Below are 17,529 nucleotides of genomic sequence, written 5' to 3' on the forward strand. Positions count from 1 at the left end.
TTTTACTTCTGCAAAGTTCTGTGCATTTCCTTGTGTGCCATAGCAATCTCCACATAAAATGTTTGACAAATCTTTTCTTCTTTCAGGGTAAAAATGGCCTATGGCGGTAGTTGAATCGAAAAAAGACAGACTCTGTGCGAGCTGGACGGGGCCTGTCCCATAATCCTTGCTTATCGGGTCAAGAGACCATGGGAGATGGAGGCGTCAATGCGGTGGGAGAAGGGGTGAATCAGTCCCATGTGCTCTTTGACCGCTTCGTCCAGGCCACCACCTTTAAAGGCACTCTCAAGGCTTTTCAAGAGCTTTGTGACTTCCTGGAACTCAAGCCCAATGAATACCGTGTGTTCTACCACAAACTCAAGTCCAAGCTCAACTACTGGAAAGCCAAAGCCCTCTGGGCCAAATTAGACAAGCGCGCCAGCCACAAAGAATACAAAAAAGGAAGGGCCTGTGCCAACGCCAAGGTATGAAAGTTTCCCTGGAGTGTTTTGGTTACTAGTTCTCAAACTTTCAATGTTCTAATTTGGTTAAAAATAGATTGAAATATATGTGGCTTGATGTTTTGGTTTTTATACTTTGTGGATTGTGTTTCTCAGTGTCTGATCATTGGAGCTGGACCATGTGGTTTACGTACAGCCATAGAGCTGGGCTTCCTTGGAGCCAAGGTGGTTTTGTTGGAGAAGAGGGATGCATTCTCCAGAAACAATGTGCTCCATCTTTGGCCTTACACCATTCAGGATCTGAGGGGTCTTGGAGCCAAGAAGTTCTATGGCAAGTTTTGTGCTGGAGCCATCGACCATATCAGTGAGTAGTATTTCAAACAAATTTTTCTTTTAGAGAGAAATTAACCTTTACAGTAAAGACATCCATTACAGCTGATCCCATTACAGCACATGTAGATTTAAATCTCTGAAGGACTTATTTAGTAAGATTAGCCTATGCCTGAAAAGGTTTGGGATTTTTATTTTTTTTTAATTTATTTTTGTAATTGAATTTTTGCACCTTGGAGACTCAAACCACCTTCGTAGGTGTTCAGGGACTCCTATCAAGTGTGGTGAAAATGCTAATGTGTGCTGATGCATCCTAGACGTTCAATAGCCGCCTCCTCATGGAATCATTGTGGGATGTGTTGGGGAAAACCTGCCAAAACAAAGGTTTTAAACTTTGCCAGCAAGATAAACAGTTTTGCCCAAGAAGAAAAAAACACTTGGATGTGTGTGTTGTTGGATTGACTGCCTTGCAGAAGGGATGCATCCAAATAGAGAAACTCCTCTAGAGTGTCTGGTCCACTTGTTGAGTCGGTTTTTGAATTGTCTTACTCCAGGTATTCGCCAATTGCAGCTGATGCTCTTGAAGGTGGCTCTTCTTCTTGGCATCGAGATCCACGTCAACGTGGAGTTCAAAGGCCTCATTGAGCCACCAGAAGACCAAGAGAATGAGAGTAAGATCACTTTCTTATGTCCTTTCCATGCTGAAATTTAGCTTTTCTGTTAATTTGTTTCCTTTTCCATATAAATACCGCTTGATCTAAAGAGCCTAGGCATATCCTGAATGGAAACAGATACCCATTTTCCACCAAAAAAAGAACTGGTTTGGAACTGGTGCTGGTTCAAAGTTGGTTCGGAGTTGGCTCAACTTTACCCCTTTTCCACCAAAAAAAGAACTCGTTCGGAACTGGTGCTGGTTCAAAGTTGGTTCGGAGTTGGTTCAACTTGCGAACCGCTTCAGAACCTATTTGTTTTTCCACTGACTAGAGCGCCCAGGGAACGACGTCGTTACGTCACTGTGTACGTCGCCATACGTCTTAGCTAGAAACGCTTGCAAATACAACATTACTTTCGGATTATCTCTTGGTATAACTCGTATACCAAGAAAGCTTTAAAAACAATTTAAATATGTACGTCTTTTAATCTTTTCGTTTGATATGTAATTTTTTCTGTGTGTCTTTTTTCTTTCCATTTATTTGTTCTATATTGTGACTTTTCTTATTTGCTTATAATGTCTTCAATAAAAAAAATACAAAAATAGAAACGCTTGCGTTAACTTCAAGCATAACAATTACAAAGGCGGACTCCATCGTGTTTCTGCAAATGTTTCTCTTGGCTTTGCGATCCTTTATTATGGTCAGAAAAGATGTTTAGAACACATCTAAACCCGCCCCAGATCCCCGATGTAAGCATGACGTGGTAAAAGAACGGTTCTAGTCCAGCGAAGAGTTGGTGCCGCTTTGGAACCAGTTCTCCTGGCCGAGAACCGGTTCTTTGGCTGTCGAAACACAAAGAACTGGTTCGCGCGCAGGCATCTGCTCCGAACCGGCTCTCAAAATGCTTTGGTGGAAAAGGGGCTAGAGTCTTTTGGAGAAAGGACTTGTCTGTCATCGCTGAACATGCTGTTGGTTTTTCAGGAATTGGCTGGAGAGCCGAGGTACACCCCCGGACACATCCAGTCAATGAGCTAGAGTTTGATGTCATAATTGGGGCTGATGGGAGGAGAAACACACTGTCAGGTGAGAATAGCACTTCATATAATTAGAAAATTGAGAATGTTCTCTAGATCTTTGGTTCTTGTCTTGACATGAAAAAAATAATTAGTGGTGTAGGCAAAGGGACTTGAACAATCCTCGGCGTGTAACTCGCCACACTTGGTTTATCCTGCGGGCATGAATGATGCATTTAAATCATTCTGCTTATTTAGGAGAAATGATCTAATACATTTAACAGTTGTAAAATCTGATATTAATAAAAGTGAATTCTTATAAATGTTTATCCTGTCTGTCCAGGGTTCAGGAGGAAGGAGTTCAGGGGCAAACTGGCTATCGCTATAACAGCAAACTTCATTAACCGCAACACAACTGCAGAGGCAAAGGTGGAAGAGATCAGTGGAGTTGCCTTCATCTTCAACCAGAAGTTCTTTCAGGACCTTAGAGAAGCCACAGGTAAATCAAGCACTCTTATTGAAGATATATCAGGGGTGTTTCCCCAAAGGAGGGAAGGGAGGCGATGCCTCAAAAAAATTAGATGAGAAAATAATAATTATCCATTTTACAAAAATAAAACGACACAAATTTTACAAAATGGGACATTGTGCTATGTTTGGATTTGATTGGTTATGATTGGATACAATTTGTTTGTGTGATGATTCCACCTCTTTTTTTGTGTGTGCGTTCGCAAATCAGTTGAATAAGTTGACTTTTAAAAAGAATAGCTGAACATCATTTAGTATAACATGGACATCATCAAATAACATATATTGTTTATATTGGTATAGCCTTTAGTTATTGTTTTAGATAAATGTAAATGTAATGTAATGCTTAACACTAACTTGATGAGATTTATGGTTGGTTTTAATACATAGAAAATGAATTACATTGTTAGGATTTATTTAAAAATACAAAATAAAATTGTCTTGCTTCTTTTTTTGTAATGTAATGTTTATTTAACCATGAAAAGGTGACACATAACACACATGAAAAACTAAGGACTTTGCTTCCTCATTTTAGAACATATATTCATCTCTTTTGTGGTACATTTATTGATGATCTGTCCGTGTGCTTTGTGTTGAGGGCAGTTTTTATTGCTGTTTTCTCAGTTGTATAATCAATGTCATCCCTCTCTCTCTTTCTCCCGTTGATTGAGGGAGTGGGCGCATTATCTGCTCCACAGATGGAACATAATTACATCAGCGAACGGATGCAAACAACTTCCTCTTTCTCTCTGTCCCCTTTTCCCCTGTTGACATGCTGTCTGTCACATCTCGACTTTAATCTCTCCCTCCCTCTTGCTCCCTCTCACTTATTTTGTCCTTTTCTCTGTTGGTTTGCCTCCACAGGAATTGACCTGGAAAACATTGTCTACTATAAAGATGACACGCACTACTTTGTAATGACTGCCAAAAAGCAGAGTCTGCTGGAGAAGGGCGTCATTCTACATGTGAGTGATCAAAGAGTTTGACTTTTGCCAGTTTTTATACTAATCTCCTCTCTTTTATTCTCACTTTTCCCTCACTCTTTATCTCAGTCTCTTCCTGTTTGCCTTTCTATGTGCCCTAGAAAAGTACTAGCACACCTTGACTCAAGGCACATGACTTGATGTATGTAGCACAAACATAAATTATCCAAACATAAAATCTTGGAATGGCTTAAGCTGGCTTTAGTTTTTGAAATAACCACTCGTTACAACCGAGGTATGCAGCAAAGCATTTGTGAAGCCACAACACGCACAACCTTGAGGCGGATGGGCTACAACAGCAGAAGATCCCACCGGGTACCACTCATCTCCACTACAAATAGGAAAAAGAGGCTACAATTTGCAAGAGCTCACCAAAATTGGACAGTTGAAGACTGGACATATGTTGCCTGGTCTGATGAGTCTAGATTTCTGTTGAGACATTCAGATCGAAGAGTCAGAATTAGGCGTAAACAGAATGAGAACATGGATCCATCATGCATTGTTACCACTGTGCAGGCTGGTGGTGGTGGTGTAATGGTGTGGAGGATGTTTTCTTGGCACACTTTCGGCCCCTTAATGCCAATCGGGCATCGTTTAAATGCCACGGCCTACCTGAGCATTGTTTCTGACCATGTCCATCCCTTTATGGCCATTTACCCATCGTCTGATGGCTACTTCCAGCAGGATAATGCACCATGTCACAAAGCTTGAATCATTTCTGATTGGTTTCTTAAACATGACATGAGTTCACTCACTGTGATAAAATGGGCCCCACAGTCACCAGATCTCAACCCAATAGAGCATCTTTGGGATGTGGTGGAATGGGTGTTTCGTGCCCTGGATGTGCATCCCACAAATCTCCATCAACTGCAAGATGCTATCCTATCAATATGGGCCAACATTTCTAAAGAATGCTTTCAGCACCTTGTTGAATCAATACCACGTAGAATTAAGACAGTTCTGAAGGCGAAAGGGGGTCAAACACAGTATTAATATGGTGTTCCTAATAATCCCTTAGGTGAAAGATTTTTTTAAAGCAATTACGTTTTATTCAGCAAGTACACATTCAATTTATCGAATGTGATGGTAAAGGCATTTATGTTACATAAGATTTCTGTTCCAAATAAATGCTCTCCTTTTGAACTTTTAGTTACACTTTATTTTAAGATGTCATTGTAACACTGTAATTATACATAGTAATTTTAAGTAATGTACTTACTATAGGGTTAGGATTAGGGTTTGGTTTAGAGTTAGTTGCATGTAAGAATGCAAAATATATATATTACTATAGTAACTACATGTAACATATTTAACAACGAGACCGTAAAATAAAGTGTTACCGAACTTTCTATTCATTAAAGGATCCTGAACACACAAAAGCAGCACAACTGTTCATCATTGGTAATAATAAGATTTTTTCTTAAGCACTAAATCAGCATATTAGAATGATTTCTGAAGGATCATGTGACACTGAAGAAAATTCAGCATTCCATCACAGGAATAAATTACATATTAAAATAAGATATATGAAAATAGAAACCAGTTATTTTAAATTGATATAAAAAAAATATTTAAAAAATCTCACTGACCCAAAAGTTTTGAATTTTAGTGTACGTATCCTGCTTAAGTTCTAGGTGTTTAATTATGTCTTCAGAAGGCTTTTGGGCATATGAGTGTAAATAATCATTACTTTGAGCGGACAGTCTGTTCCCATTTATTCACAATGAGCTCTTCTGCTCTGTTCCCTGTACTGCCAAGTTTGTTAAATCATTAACAAGGAACCTCAATCCCAGCCCTCTCTCTCACACTCATACATAAACTTTTGCACAATACGACCGATATAATGATGCACAGTAATGACACCAATTAATGTAGTTTGATAGGTTTCAAGAGAAGCATGCTTACTTTGCATTTTTCAGGATACATTACAGTATCCCACTGGGGAAAAAAAAACACTTTTATTGTATTTAATGTGTCAGGATTATGCCTAAACTGTAATGGTGCTCAAAATAAAGCCATTTTAAATGAGTGTCAGCGCTGAGAGTCCTCATCCGTTTTAAAAAGCCTGGCTGTTAGCAGAAACAAGTACTAGTCTCTCGTAGCAACATGAATCAAAGAGGAAAAGACCTCTCAAATATCCCATTACCACACCCACAGCCACTCATGACTGAATTATATGCCTTGCGGCACTCTACAGTTGCAGACAACTGAGCGATGTTTTGAAAAATCAAACCCACCTTATGACTCTTTCTTAATTACATTGTTCTCAGTGCTGAATATTGTTTGACTGTTTGGGTTTTCTTGTTTTATGGGGACTTTCCATAGACATAATGATTACTTTGAGCATCAAAAAACATCACTTAGTATGGATTTCAGAAATTTCAATCTTTGTGAGGACATTTTTTCCCCTTAATGTTGGGATTTCTTGAACCACACACACACAGAACACAAAACACCCTGGTCATAGTAATGTTTTTCTTTTTTATTTATTTATTTCCCCCCACACTGTTGTATAGGATTATGCTGACACAGAAATGCTGCTCTCCAGGGCCAATGTTGACCAGAAGGCTTTGCTCTCCTACGCTAGAGAGGCGGCAGATTTCTCTACCAATCAGCAGCTTCCCAAACTGGATTTTGCCATCAACCACTACGGCCAACCTGATGTCGCCATGTTTGATTTCACCTGCATGTATGCCTCTGAAAATGCAGCGCTTGTCCGCCAGCGCAACGGCCATAAGTTGCTAGTAGCCCTGGTGGGGGACAGCCTTCTAGAGGTGTGTAGAAAACCCACATGGTGGAGAGAAATAAGACTATTTTGAAAGGTAGTTTGTTATTTGTTAGAACCTACTTTAATAGAACCAGATGGTGTTGTTCCATGAAGTACCACAAAATTGGCTTTTGCTCTTCTCCAATCATGGCTTCCTTTGGCAAATTTCAACTTCTGAAAATACATTTTCTCACATAAATCTGTGAGACATTTTCTCATGTAGAATCTGTGGTAATGAAAGCATTACTGTAAAACAACACACAGTTAAACTATCTAGACTGCAGCTGTGAGGGTAATTTTTCCATTATATTCCAAACAGAAGGTGACTGATTTCTAATATGAATTTTACAGCCACTCATTTATCACACTTAGTGTAGGAGGAACAAGTTGACTGACGGAAATGTGGTGTTTTTTTTGTGTATAGCCATTTTGGCCAATGGGCACTGGAATAGCAAGAGGTTTCTTGGCAGGCATGGATGCAGCGTGGATGGTGCGTAGTTGGGCTAATGGAAACTCCCCCCTGGAGGTCCTGGCTGAACGGTAAGACAGATTTTATGTTCAGAACAGAAAGCAAGTGGTCTGCTCTGCTTACAGCATGCTGTACAGACAACCATATAAAACTCTCCTGTGGTGAAAATCAAGTTTGTAATGGTGTTGTATGTCTATGTGGTGTTTTAATATGCTTTTAGACAACCATGTGCAAATTCATCAGTAAACAACATCATTGATGAGTATTTTCTCTTCAAAACTGCAGTGTACCAAAGACATTCTCAAAAACATGGTTTCAAACCACCCCTGTTTTCTACATCACAAATATGTAACCAATCCGGTTAACGTGTGGGTGGGGCTTTTCCGCAGTGAGCACAAGAACACCTATAAGAAGGGACAGGAAAATTGTGTTTATAATGCAATATAGCTGGTATATGATGTATATTACAATGTTATTGATCTGAGATGATCAATGGGAACATGGTCTGTATAACGTAAGAAACACATTGTTAGCAGTTAGATAATATAGTCGAGCGCTCGAGCCAGAGGCTTATCTTTTCAATAACCGGTTAGTGTCCGATGTTGTAGAGAGTGATGCATAATGTATTACCATTTTGATACATCGACTTCTCAACGACCCTGTATGATTCACTCTTCTTCTTCTTCTGAATCATTTTCTGGTTCATACGTATAAGGCTGAATTTAACCAATATTTCCACTTGCAATTTTGTAGGGTTTACTACAGTAAAGTTAACTGAGTGGCTGAGGTAGTCTGATCAGGTGATATTGAGTGGAGGAGGGGATCAATTTGCATATTCATGGTTTCATGAGTTCATGAAGTTCTTTGGTTGTCACATGACCTCACTATTCAGTTTTATTCAGCAAATCACATTGCATTGTAATATTGGGAATATATGCTACTTTTGCATATTAATTCGATGTGTCAGAATTTAACTTTTGACAGTCTGTGCAAATAATGAGAAGCAGATAAAATTTACTGTTTATAGCTACATTCACTCTGCTTCACTCTGGAAATGAAAGGTCTAGGCCAATTTATTGCATTGTGAGAAATCATGTATTCATTATCATGTAATCTCGTGCAGTGTGCTGGGGTCCTCATTTGGCACTTTTTATATATTAAAAGTTAGGGCTGTAAATGGATTACAAAAAGTGGGGAACACAATTGCATAACATTTTTCCAGCCTGATAGGGAAAACATTGTGAAAATGTGACTGTGGTTAAAATTATGATTCCTCTGAAAGCAAGTCACATTTTACACCATTTCAGTGTACATACACAAATAGGGATGTTGAATATCATGAAAGCTTTTACTGCATACTATAAAAATAGTATGATTAGGGCTGCACGTTTTAAAGTTTTTCATTAACCGTTAACCGAGGCCCTTAGCGGCTAATACTCGGCTAAGCATAGTGTGCGCGCCGCAACCTCGAGATATAGAGTTAATTTTTAACACCTAACTGGTTGGACCCCATTTGAAACGAAATTAATTTATAGAAATAAAACGCAGTGGTAAGTACAGAGCAGTTATAGTAGGTGCGTTTCCATCACCCTTCAAACTGAAATTGCCAATTGAAAATATGCACATTGCAAACACGTCCATTTCGCAAAAACTCCACAATTCGAAAAAAGTATATTTCACAAAACTGCAATGCGACATTTTGTGTGTTTTGGGTTTGTGTCCGCAAATAATAATAATAATCATCATCATTATTGTAACATTTTATTAGGCTGCATATGAAGAAGACGCCTTTATCCAAAAAAGGAACAAAGCACAAATAAACACAATATTTTTTTGACGCATATCCAGTGTGTGCGCGGAGTGTGGAGCGCGCACTGATGGCTGCGAGACACCCATGAAAACACTTGCAGTTTCCTTTCAGTGGAAACAACTTAAAATACTCTTTCATTTCTGGTCATACAGAAAATAATAATACATTATTCGCAAATACGTTTATTTGCGTAAACTCACAATAACAAGAAAACGTTGTGCTTTTGCAAAATAAATGAAACAATCAGGCACGCTTCTTGATCTCTGTGAACGGTAGCGCGAGAACTGAAACAGCCACCGCATTCGAATTTGTTCGTTTATCCTTTGTAGACTAAAGCTTTAAATGTCCAATTTAAAACGAACAAATTCGAATCGAAAGCTAATATCTTCTGACTATGCAATTATGCAGCTAATTATGTATTTCTCTCTAAAGGTGCATCCGGAGATGGAGATGTTTTTAGCCAAAACTGATTTAGAAAACAATAGTTTATTAACAAACAATTAATGCCTCGTTATTTTTTCAGACACATTTATTATAGCCTATAAATCACCTATAAATCCCCTTTCTGTAGGCTGTGGTTACGGCTCTTCTCATTCAGCACTGCGGGGAAAATATCATTTCCAGGTTCTAATTTGGCCTCATAAAACCAGTAAAATCTATTTTTTTTTTTACATATTAATTTGTCAAATATTTTAAATGTTTAAAGGGGCAAAAAATCAAACAAATATCTGAAAATTCGTCTATATATATATATATATATATATATATATACTTTTGCACAGCATTTGGCTTACAGTTCAAATGAACATTTTGGTGTTCAACTATGCGTTTTAAAAAATACAACAACCATTTATTTTTCGTTTTGCAATTAGGCCTAAGGATTAAATAAGGGGAAACGAATGAACACAAAAGTACACTGACCGTTTGGACATAATACGAGGCAGAGTTCTTTTTTAAATTCATAAAATAAACAAGGAATGGCCTACTAGACAAAACCTCAAAGAAATGCCACAATCAAGACCTCGGAGCAGAAATGAGGGAAAAACACCCAGGAACTCTGTGTCTTTCCCTGCCATTAATGCTTGGATAACCCACCACGTCTCCTTCCATAGTGCGGTGGCTGTGATGTAGCTTACCAACGTCCGTTGCCATTATTTTTGGAATGACTAATCGCGAAAGGAAAAAAAAGATGTTTTAGTCACATCGTTAATGGAAACGCCGTCATTTCACAATATTTTTTTATCGACATTCAGAAAAAAAAAAATCGCAAAAGTTTTGTGCAAATATGTATTGATGCCACTTAACCGAGCAAAACGTTTTCACTCGGTTATGCAATTTTAAACGGTTAACCATGGACACCCCTAAGTATGATTAATATGATGTTATGACATACCAAAACACCCAGAGTGATATACTGCTGCTGCAGAGCACTTATAATTAGGTTGACAGGGATTGTGTCTTCAAACTGAGCAGTAAACAGCTCAAACCCTCACAGGCTGTCATTTACTGTTACTTTTCTCACTGCACTGTTATTTTGCTGCATACTGCAGGGTAAGTCACAGTGGTAAAGCACTTTTCTACTTGTATGCAATAAGCAGCATATTTGTGGGGAAGCGAAAGTGTTACGAGCGAGTTGCCTCTAGGGTCTATATGAAGAGTTAAGATGCAAAAGCCTCTAAGTGCCATTTGAAATTTTGTTCTAGAATGACCATTTTTATCAAGCTTGTGTATTTAAGTTCAGTAATTTCACTTAAATGACAATTAATAGGTAGTCTTCATTGCCATTTAAGTGAAATTACTGAACTTCAATATACAAGCTTGATAAAAATGATAGTTTTAGAAGAAAATTTCAAATGGCACTTAGAGGCTTTTGCATCTGAACTCTTCATATATCTTCAGACATCATCACTAATGGGACTAATGCCAAGATTAAGGGAATTTGGGTCTGATATCATGGTGTGTAGTAATCATGACCACTGCTCCCCTTGGGTTTCAGGGAAAGTATCTATCGGCTGCTTCCACAGACGACACCAGAGAATGTGAGTAAGAACTATAGCCACTACAGCGTTGACCCAGCTACACGGTACCCCAACATCAGCCTTCACCAAGTGAGACCCAATCAGGTGGGTTTTTGCACAGTTGACCCATCAGTCTAGTTTTAAACCAACATACTGTACTATTCGATATTTGTCCATTTTAAGATTGTCGCCATCATCCAAAGATCACATACATTGTCAGTTTAAAAAAATTGCTGACAGGTTTTGGCAATGGATAATAGAGCTGTTTAATATATTGGCAAATTTGGCATCATATTTATTTATTTATTTATTTATTTTGATTTGTGTCAGTTTGTAGTTGGATAAATATAATCGGTTTTGGATATTTATGGTGTCTTCACACTTCGTTTGGTCCGAGCCAAAAAAATAATCATTTAGTTCTGGTCCGATCAGCCTTTAGATTGGCATTTTTATCACAGAACAAAAAACGCATAGGGATTTGTGTTCACAACCCGATTGGTCGGCTTTGATGACGTATTGCCTGTTTTAAGACGGAACTTACCGAACATTCAAAACAATGCTGTGTGCTGGGATAAATGCACTCGTTGCATTTGTGTGTGCGTAGCCTGCATATTATGGTATTTTGAACAGCTGAGAATTCGTGAAGAGCTTATAAAATGTGTAAAGGAGTCAAAACACACACAATATGCATGAGGATTCTGTCCTTTGTAGGGTCTTGTCCTCATGTTTTTGGTTCATTCACTTGTCTTTGGTCTGTCGTGCGTTCATATTTCGGTCGCACCACACTAGAGTTCGTTTAGAAGAGGAACCGAGACCAATCTTTTCAATTTGGTGCACACCAGGGTTTGGATGGCAGCATTCACAAATGAACAATCGCACCAGGGTTCGTTTTAATTGAGCCAAACATGCCAAGTGTGAACACACCCTTTGTTTTGAATGAGCCTTTGTCCTCTTATTTCACATTTGCCACTCTTTTAAAGTTAATATTTAAAATGTGTATATGTTTATAATTTGTGTTAAATATATATTTTAATAATTAACACTTAAATATAATATTAAAAAAATCCCATAATAATGATTACATTATAAATTGACTTGTATTTACAATGATTGAGTTGTAGATTTATTTATTTGCCCATTTATCAGTTATTGGCTATAAAAACAAATGAAGGCTTATTTGCATTGGCCAGATCCCCCAAAATAACTTCTATTTTCAGATTATTTTACTGGCTTTTGAGTAGGGCTGCTTCTAACAATTTGATAATCGATTAATCTGTTGATGAAGATTTTAGAAAGATTTTTTAAAAAATATTTTTCCACATCCTGCACAATGCTTTTCTCTAAACAATGTGTAATATAGCCTATGATGACAAATATAGTGAATGTGTCTTATGTAGGGAAAAGGAAGTATAGTCGATTTAGTATAGTCTTTTTTCTGTGCATAAGCAAAAAGGATTACATTACATTCTAAACCTAAAATCAATTAATTGCTTATTATTTTAAAGCATACATTAAAATGACAGTTAAAAATAAGCAAAAATTAAAGCACAAAATGTTGACTTGTATAAGGAATGCATTCACTCGTCTGGACATAGTAATTATATTATATTAATGGGCTATTCTAACAAGTGCATTTACTGTTACTGATTACTGCTCTCATAAATGTTATTACATGTGTTAGATATAGAATTTTACACCTTACTTAATTTAAAAGAGAGTTTTTTGGGTTTTTTTTTTGCAGAATGTGTATTTTAGTGAGAATTATTATTCTCCTATTCTAATGCACTCCGTCTGTTTGATGCGTATGCGCCCACCCACTCTCGTTGATTAAACACTGAAGTTTAACTAGACACTTGTTGTCAAAATATTCTAAATGGAAAGGCTTGTGGGACTTTGATATTTACAGATAAGGAAGCAGCTTGCTCTGTGTCCTCTGCTGTTTTCCATATGTGTTTTGTTCAAAGAAATGTTATTTACTAGCGACTAATGGATAATCAAATTCGTTGTTGATTATTTTCATTATCACTAATAATTTATTTTTTCAGAAGTTGTTGCAGCCCTACTTTTGAGTAAATGTTGTGTTTACACTTTTTTAAATGTATATTTTGGCATTAAATCTGTCATCTGCCACCCTGCTTTCGAGGTATTGGCAAAAAAAAAAAAAAAAAAAAAAGGATATGATATAAATATGATATTGGATCGCTTAGATAATGGTGGCCCTCGTTAGAAAAAAACAAAACAAAAAAAACATGAGCACTAATACTATAATTGTCTGTAGGTACGGCATCTGTTGGACACCGGAGAAACCAGGGATTTGCGTGTTGACATGGAGAATGTGGTCAACTCTTCAACTCCTAAGCTCACAAGAAATGGTGGGTAGATTTAGTGTCACATAAATATTGCCCATCAGCTGTGGTTAAATTGTTTTTCCATACATTTATTTAGCCTTTTCACCCTTCATGATGGATGGTGTCAAAAGTAAATATGTATAACTTGATTTATTCTCCTCCTAGAAGTTCTGCTTGAGAAGCAATTGCAAGGTAATTTTGCGGGCGATCTGAATGCATGACATTCTACAGGCTTTTCAAAAAGCTTTGTGCAGTTTATTGTATAAAAAAAGAGTAACTCTGACATGGAATGGAAAGGTGTCTTTCGAGCGCTTCAGAAATAAACAATTATGCACTAACATATTTGTGGATATTCGCAAACTTAGAACTACTGCCAGTGTTGTCGATGTCTTGAATGTTTCATAACCACTCAAAAGGGAATGAAATGCACCGTGAGAGTTCTTCAGGCCCTGCTCTGGTTATGTGACTAACTCCGATCCGATTGGATGTCGGTCCCGTTTTTTAACATGCATATTCTTGCATCAGAGGCGTCTACTGACTTTGCTTTCTTTCCCTTCAGAGTCCATCGTTCGCTCCAGTAAGCTGCTGAACTGGTGTCAGAGGCAGACGGAGGGATACCGAGGTGTCAGTGTGTCTGATCTCACCACGTCCTGGAAGAGTGGCTTGGCGTTGTGTGCGCTCATCCACCGATACAGACCAGACCTCATGTAAGTGCAGTATGCCACAGGCTGATCCTAAAAAATGCCCTGTGTTATTATGGTTCTATATTTAGAGATGCAGGACTGGAGGACAAACACTGCAGCAGAGATATCCAGTTCATACAAAGAATAGCAAAACTTATTTTTGAGAGGATGTGCCCCCGCTGTGTGAGAAGACAGGAGATCAAGGCAAAGTTAAAAAGAAAAATGTTTGACATTTTTAGAAAGTTATGAGGATTTGTTGTATGTTTGAGCTTTGGACTATCGTCATAAAAGGTGCATTCTCTACTGTAGGTTTTTCCTTACACAAACTGAATAATACCTGTTACAAATGATTCCAATGATTCAAATGATTTGTACTTTTATTCAACAAGGGTGCATTAAATTGAACAAAAGTGACAGTAGCAGATACATTTGTAATGTTTGTCTTTATATGACGTAAATTCAGTTTTACCGTCATATAATTAAATTACATTTTAAGATGTATTAAAATCAAGATTTTTGCCATTTTAATTATTTCCCAATATTACTGTTTGTATTGTAATAAAATTCAGCCTTGGTGAGTGTAACACATTGAGGAATACATTCAAATATACTACAATACTGATGTAGTCCAGTTTAATCAGATTCACAAATGAATTACTGAATAAATATTTGTTTTATATTAATAGCTTATAAAGATAATTCACCAGGTTGAATCAATTTTAAACCCTGTCCTATTTTCTTTCTATATATATAAGCAAAATGGACATTTATTGTTGAGGTATACTCAAATTAATAAGAATCAAAATTGGAATCGAATCAAATCGTGAACTTGTTTATCAGAATCAAATCAGTCTAAAAACAGTTTCGATACCCATCCCTGTTTTATAATGGGAGACTGAGAAAAACACAATCAAAGACTAGACACAAAACAAAAGATTCAATGAGCCAAAGATTCAACAGATTTGCTTAATATGAGTCAGCAGTGACACTGTCTTTGATAATAATACTCAAATGTTTCTTCACCGATGTCAGTTCATTTGTCTTCACCTCATTACTTTTAATGAGCCATATATACGTAGCTTTGTTCACCATGTAGTGTTTATTTGCTTGGCATATTCATCTGTAGAGTACAGCAAACTGAAATAAAAGTACAGTTGGGTAAGTTGCTCTGTTGCAGAAGGGCAAAAACTGTAGTTATTCTTTCACTGGGGTCTGTTATATAGAGCAGCTGAAAGCCTCATTAGCCTTTGAGACGTACATTAGCATTAGCATTATCATAACGCTTTACATTAGAGCAGATGCTGAGTGACCTTTAAAAGCTTTGGCTTATGAGCTGTTTGTTATAGTCAGCTAAACTAGTCTGCATTTTTGTTTTTAGGCAGCATTAGTTGAATTCTCTGAGGAGTATACTGCACTCCGACAAATGCATTCCTCGTTAGCTATATCCAGGTTCCAGACATAATGTATTAGTTCTGTTTTTATATAGTTACTATAAGAAGTATTTATCTAATAATGAAAATAAAATAGACTGTGAATTTTGACGCAATTTTATTCCTGTGGTGTTTAAGCTAAATGTTTAGCAGCCATTACTCTAGTCTTTTAGTGTCACATGATCCCTGAGCATGTTGTTGTCCCTGAATGTTTCCTGAGCAACAAATCAGCAATTTTGAAAACAGTTGCTGGCTATATTGAAAACCACGTTTTCCCCTTCTGTTTACAGTATTTTCAACCATATTTATTTTAAATGAAAATGTTTTGTAACGTTATGAATGTATTTTGTCAGTTTTGTTTAATTGAATGTGTCCTTGCGGACTAATTTTCTGACTGACCCCAAAATTTGAATGGTATGTCAGTTTGATGGTTTGATGTGGATGTTTTCAAATGATCACTTTTAAAGTAGGAGTTCTGTTCAAGCGTTCATTCTAACAGTTTGAATGACATTTGCCATTTTGACACAGTATAATCTATAAAGACTGTTGGGAATGCAGCAAATGCAGATTCATCTTCACAGTTTAACCAAAGCCCCTGTAAGGCAAGTCATTTCACCTGGCGGCCATCTTTGAAATGACTCTCAGGCAGCTATTCCAGTCATGCAAGAACAGCTCCTATCTCTTTAAATGGGGAAACATCAAATATCTATAGCAACCGGAGCTTCAAAAGGCAGACGCAATGACTTTACCTACTGCCAATTGGCTTTTATATTTATTCTGCCATATAACGCGTTTTACTTTCTCCCATTTATGGTAATATTAGTTCACCGTCTTTGCATATCTAAAGTTTTTGATTTAACAATGCTGTCGACAGTTGGACTCCATACAGTGAACCACATGTGTTGGATGCAGCAACCAAGTAATATCGACTATACTTACTTGACAATCTCCTGCAACTGATTCACCGTCAGTGTTAACAGCCCTTGAAAATAATATTTAGTAGATGTTCTTGTGACCTGTATGATAAAAAAAAAAAAGTTAATCTGCTTTCTGATTCTGTTCTTTCTTGTTTCAGTAGTTTTAAGTAACTTTTTAGCACTTGTGCACAGTCTTACAACTTGCTTATGAACATGATTGTGGTGTTTGGAGATGTTTCTCAGTTGTGATGTTTTATAATTATAGTGACTTTGACTCGCTGGATGAGAAAGACGTGGAGAAGAACAACCAGATGGCGTTTGACGTGGCCGAAAAGGAGTTTGGAATTTCTCCCATCATGACCGGGAAGGAGATGTCTGGTGTGGTGGAGCCTGACAAGCTGTCCATGGTGATGTACCTCAGCCAGTTCTATGAAATGTTCAAGGACACTGTGCCACCTGGTGGTGAGTTATTGTTCTATAATATTGCATCCAGAGAAAATTGTAAAAACCAAAAGGAATGTTAATGTTATGCTAATAATTATGCTTCTTCCTAGCATGCAATTCCTTGATGTATTGTTGTGGTTTATAATTATTTTTATTTATTTATTTTTTCATTCAGAAAACCACAATCTGAGCCCTGAGGAGAAGGCTGCGTTAATTGCCAGCACTAAATCACCCATCTCATTCCTCAGTAAACTGGGTCAAAGCATCGCCATCTCACGCAAACGAAACCCCAAGGTAGTCAAGTTTCTTTTTGATCCTGCATAATTATTTGATTATTGCATACCTGCAAACTAGTTGCTTTTCGGCAAAATTTGCCGTTTTTAATCAATGTAATTTATGTGAATAAAGAAGATCTGATGTTTTTTTGTTTTTGTTTTTTCCCGGAAATTGCAAGTACAATAAACCACACAATACTAATTAGAAATGGGCTAATTTTCCATAGACAGGAGTGAGAGACCATGGATGTCTCACCAGCTTTCGCAATCTTTTTTGGTGCTCTTTATTTAATGTGGCGTGCCTCAGTTCAAGCAAGCAGCGTGGAGCTTACGTGAACCAATCATTTCTTCCACTTTACTGCACAAAATAAATATGAATGTACATCAGAAGGTATGTTGAAAGATATGGTACAGCTTACCG

At 37.3% G+C, this 17,529-nt stretch overlaps 1 protein-coding gene across 5 annotated transcripts in view; it reads left to right on the top strand.

The window, feature by feature from the left end:
* Positions 1 to 17,529, top strand: part of mical3a (microtubule associated monooxygenase, calponin and LIM domain containing 3a) — an 88,967-nt gene that overhangs the window by 19,280 nt on the left and 52,158 nt on the right. For 3 of the 5 annotated variants that reach the window (XM_089116342.1, XM_089116338.1, XM_089116339.1), the window contains exons 2-15: positions 87 to 464; positions 597 to 804; positions 1,325 to 1,441; positions 2,405 to 2,506; positions 2,780 to 2,935; positions 3,829 to 3,929; positions 6,464 to 6,721; positions 7,139 to 7,254; positions 10,990 to 11,116; positions 13,290 to 13,383; positions 13,525 to 13,551; positions 13,919 to 14,066; positions 16,655 to 16,851; positions 17,009 to 17,127. In XM_089116342.1, coding sequence (XP_088972468.1) covers positions 189 to 464; positions 597 to 804; positions 1,325 to 1,441; positions 2,405 to 2,506; positions 2,780 to 2,935; positions 3,829 to 3,929; positions 6,464 to 6,721; positions 7,139 to 7,254; positions 10,990 to 11,116; positions 13,290 to 13,383; positions 13,525 to 13,551; positions 13,919 to 14,066; positions 16,655 to 16,851; positions 17,009 to 17,127 — 2,046 coding nt within the window. In that variant the 5' untranslated portion in view covers positions 87 to 188. The remainder of the gene's footprint in view (positions 1 to 86; positions 465 to 596; positions 805 to 1,324; positions 1,442 to 2,404; positions 2,507 to 2,779; positions 2,936 to 3,828; positions 3,930 to 6,463; positions 6,722 to 7,138; positions 7,255 to 10,989; positions 11,117 to 13,289; positions 13,384 to 13,524; positions 13,552 to 13,918; positions 14,067 to 16,654; positions 16,852 to 17,008; positions 17,128 to 17,529) is intronic. The other 2 variants (XM_039664450.2, XM_089116340.1) reach the window with 1 other exon arrangement.

This window comes from Pimephales promelas, chromosome 10, assembly GCF_988280905.1.
Source record: "Pimephales promelas chromosome 10, fPimPro1.hap1.1, whole genome shotgun sequence".
Lineage (NCBI taxonomy): Eukaryota > Metazoa > Chordata > Actinopteri > Cypriniformes > Leuciscidae > Pimephales > Pimephales promelas.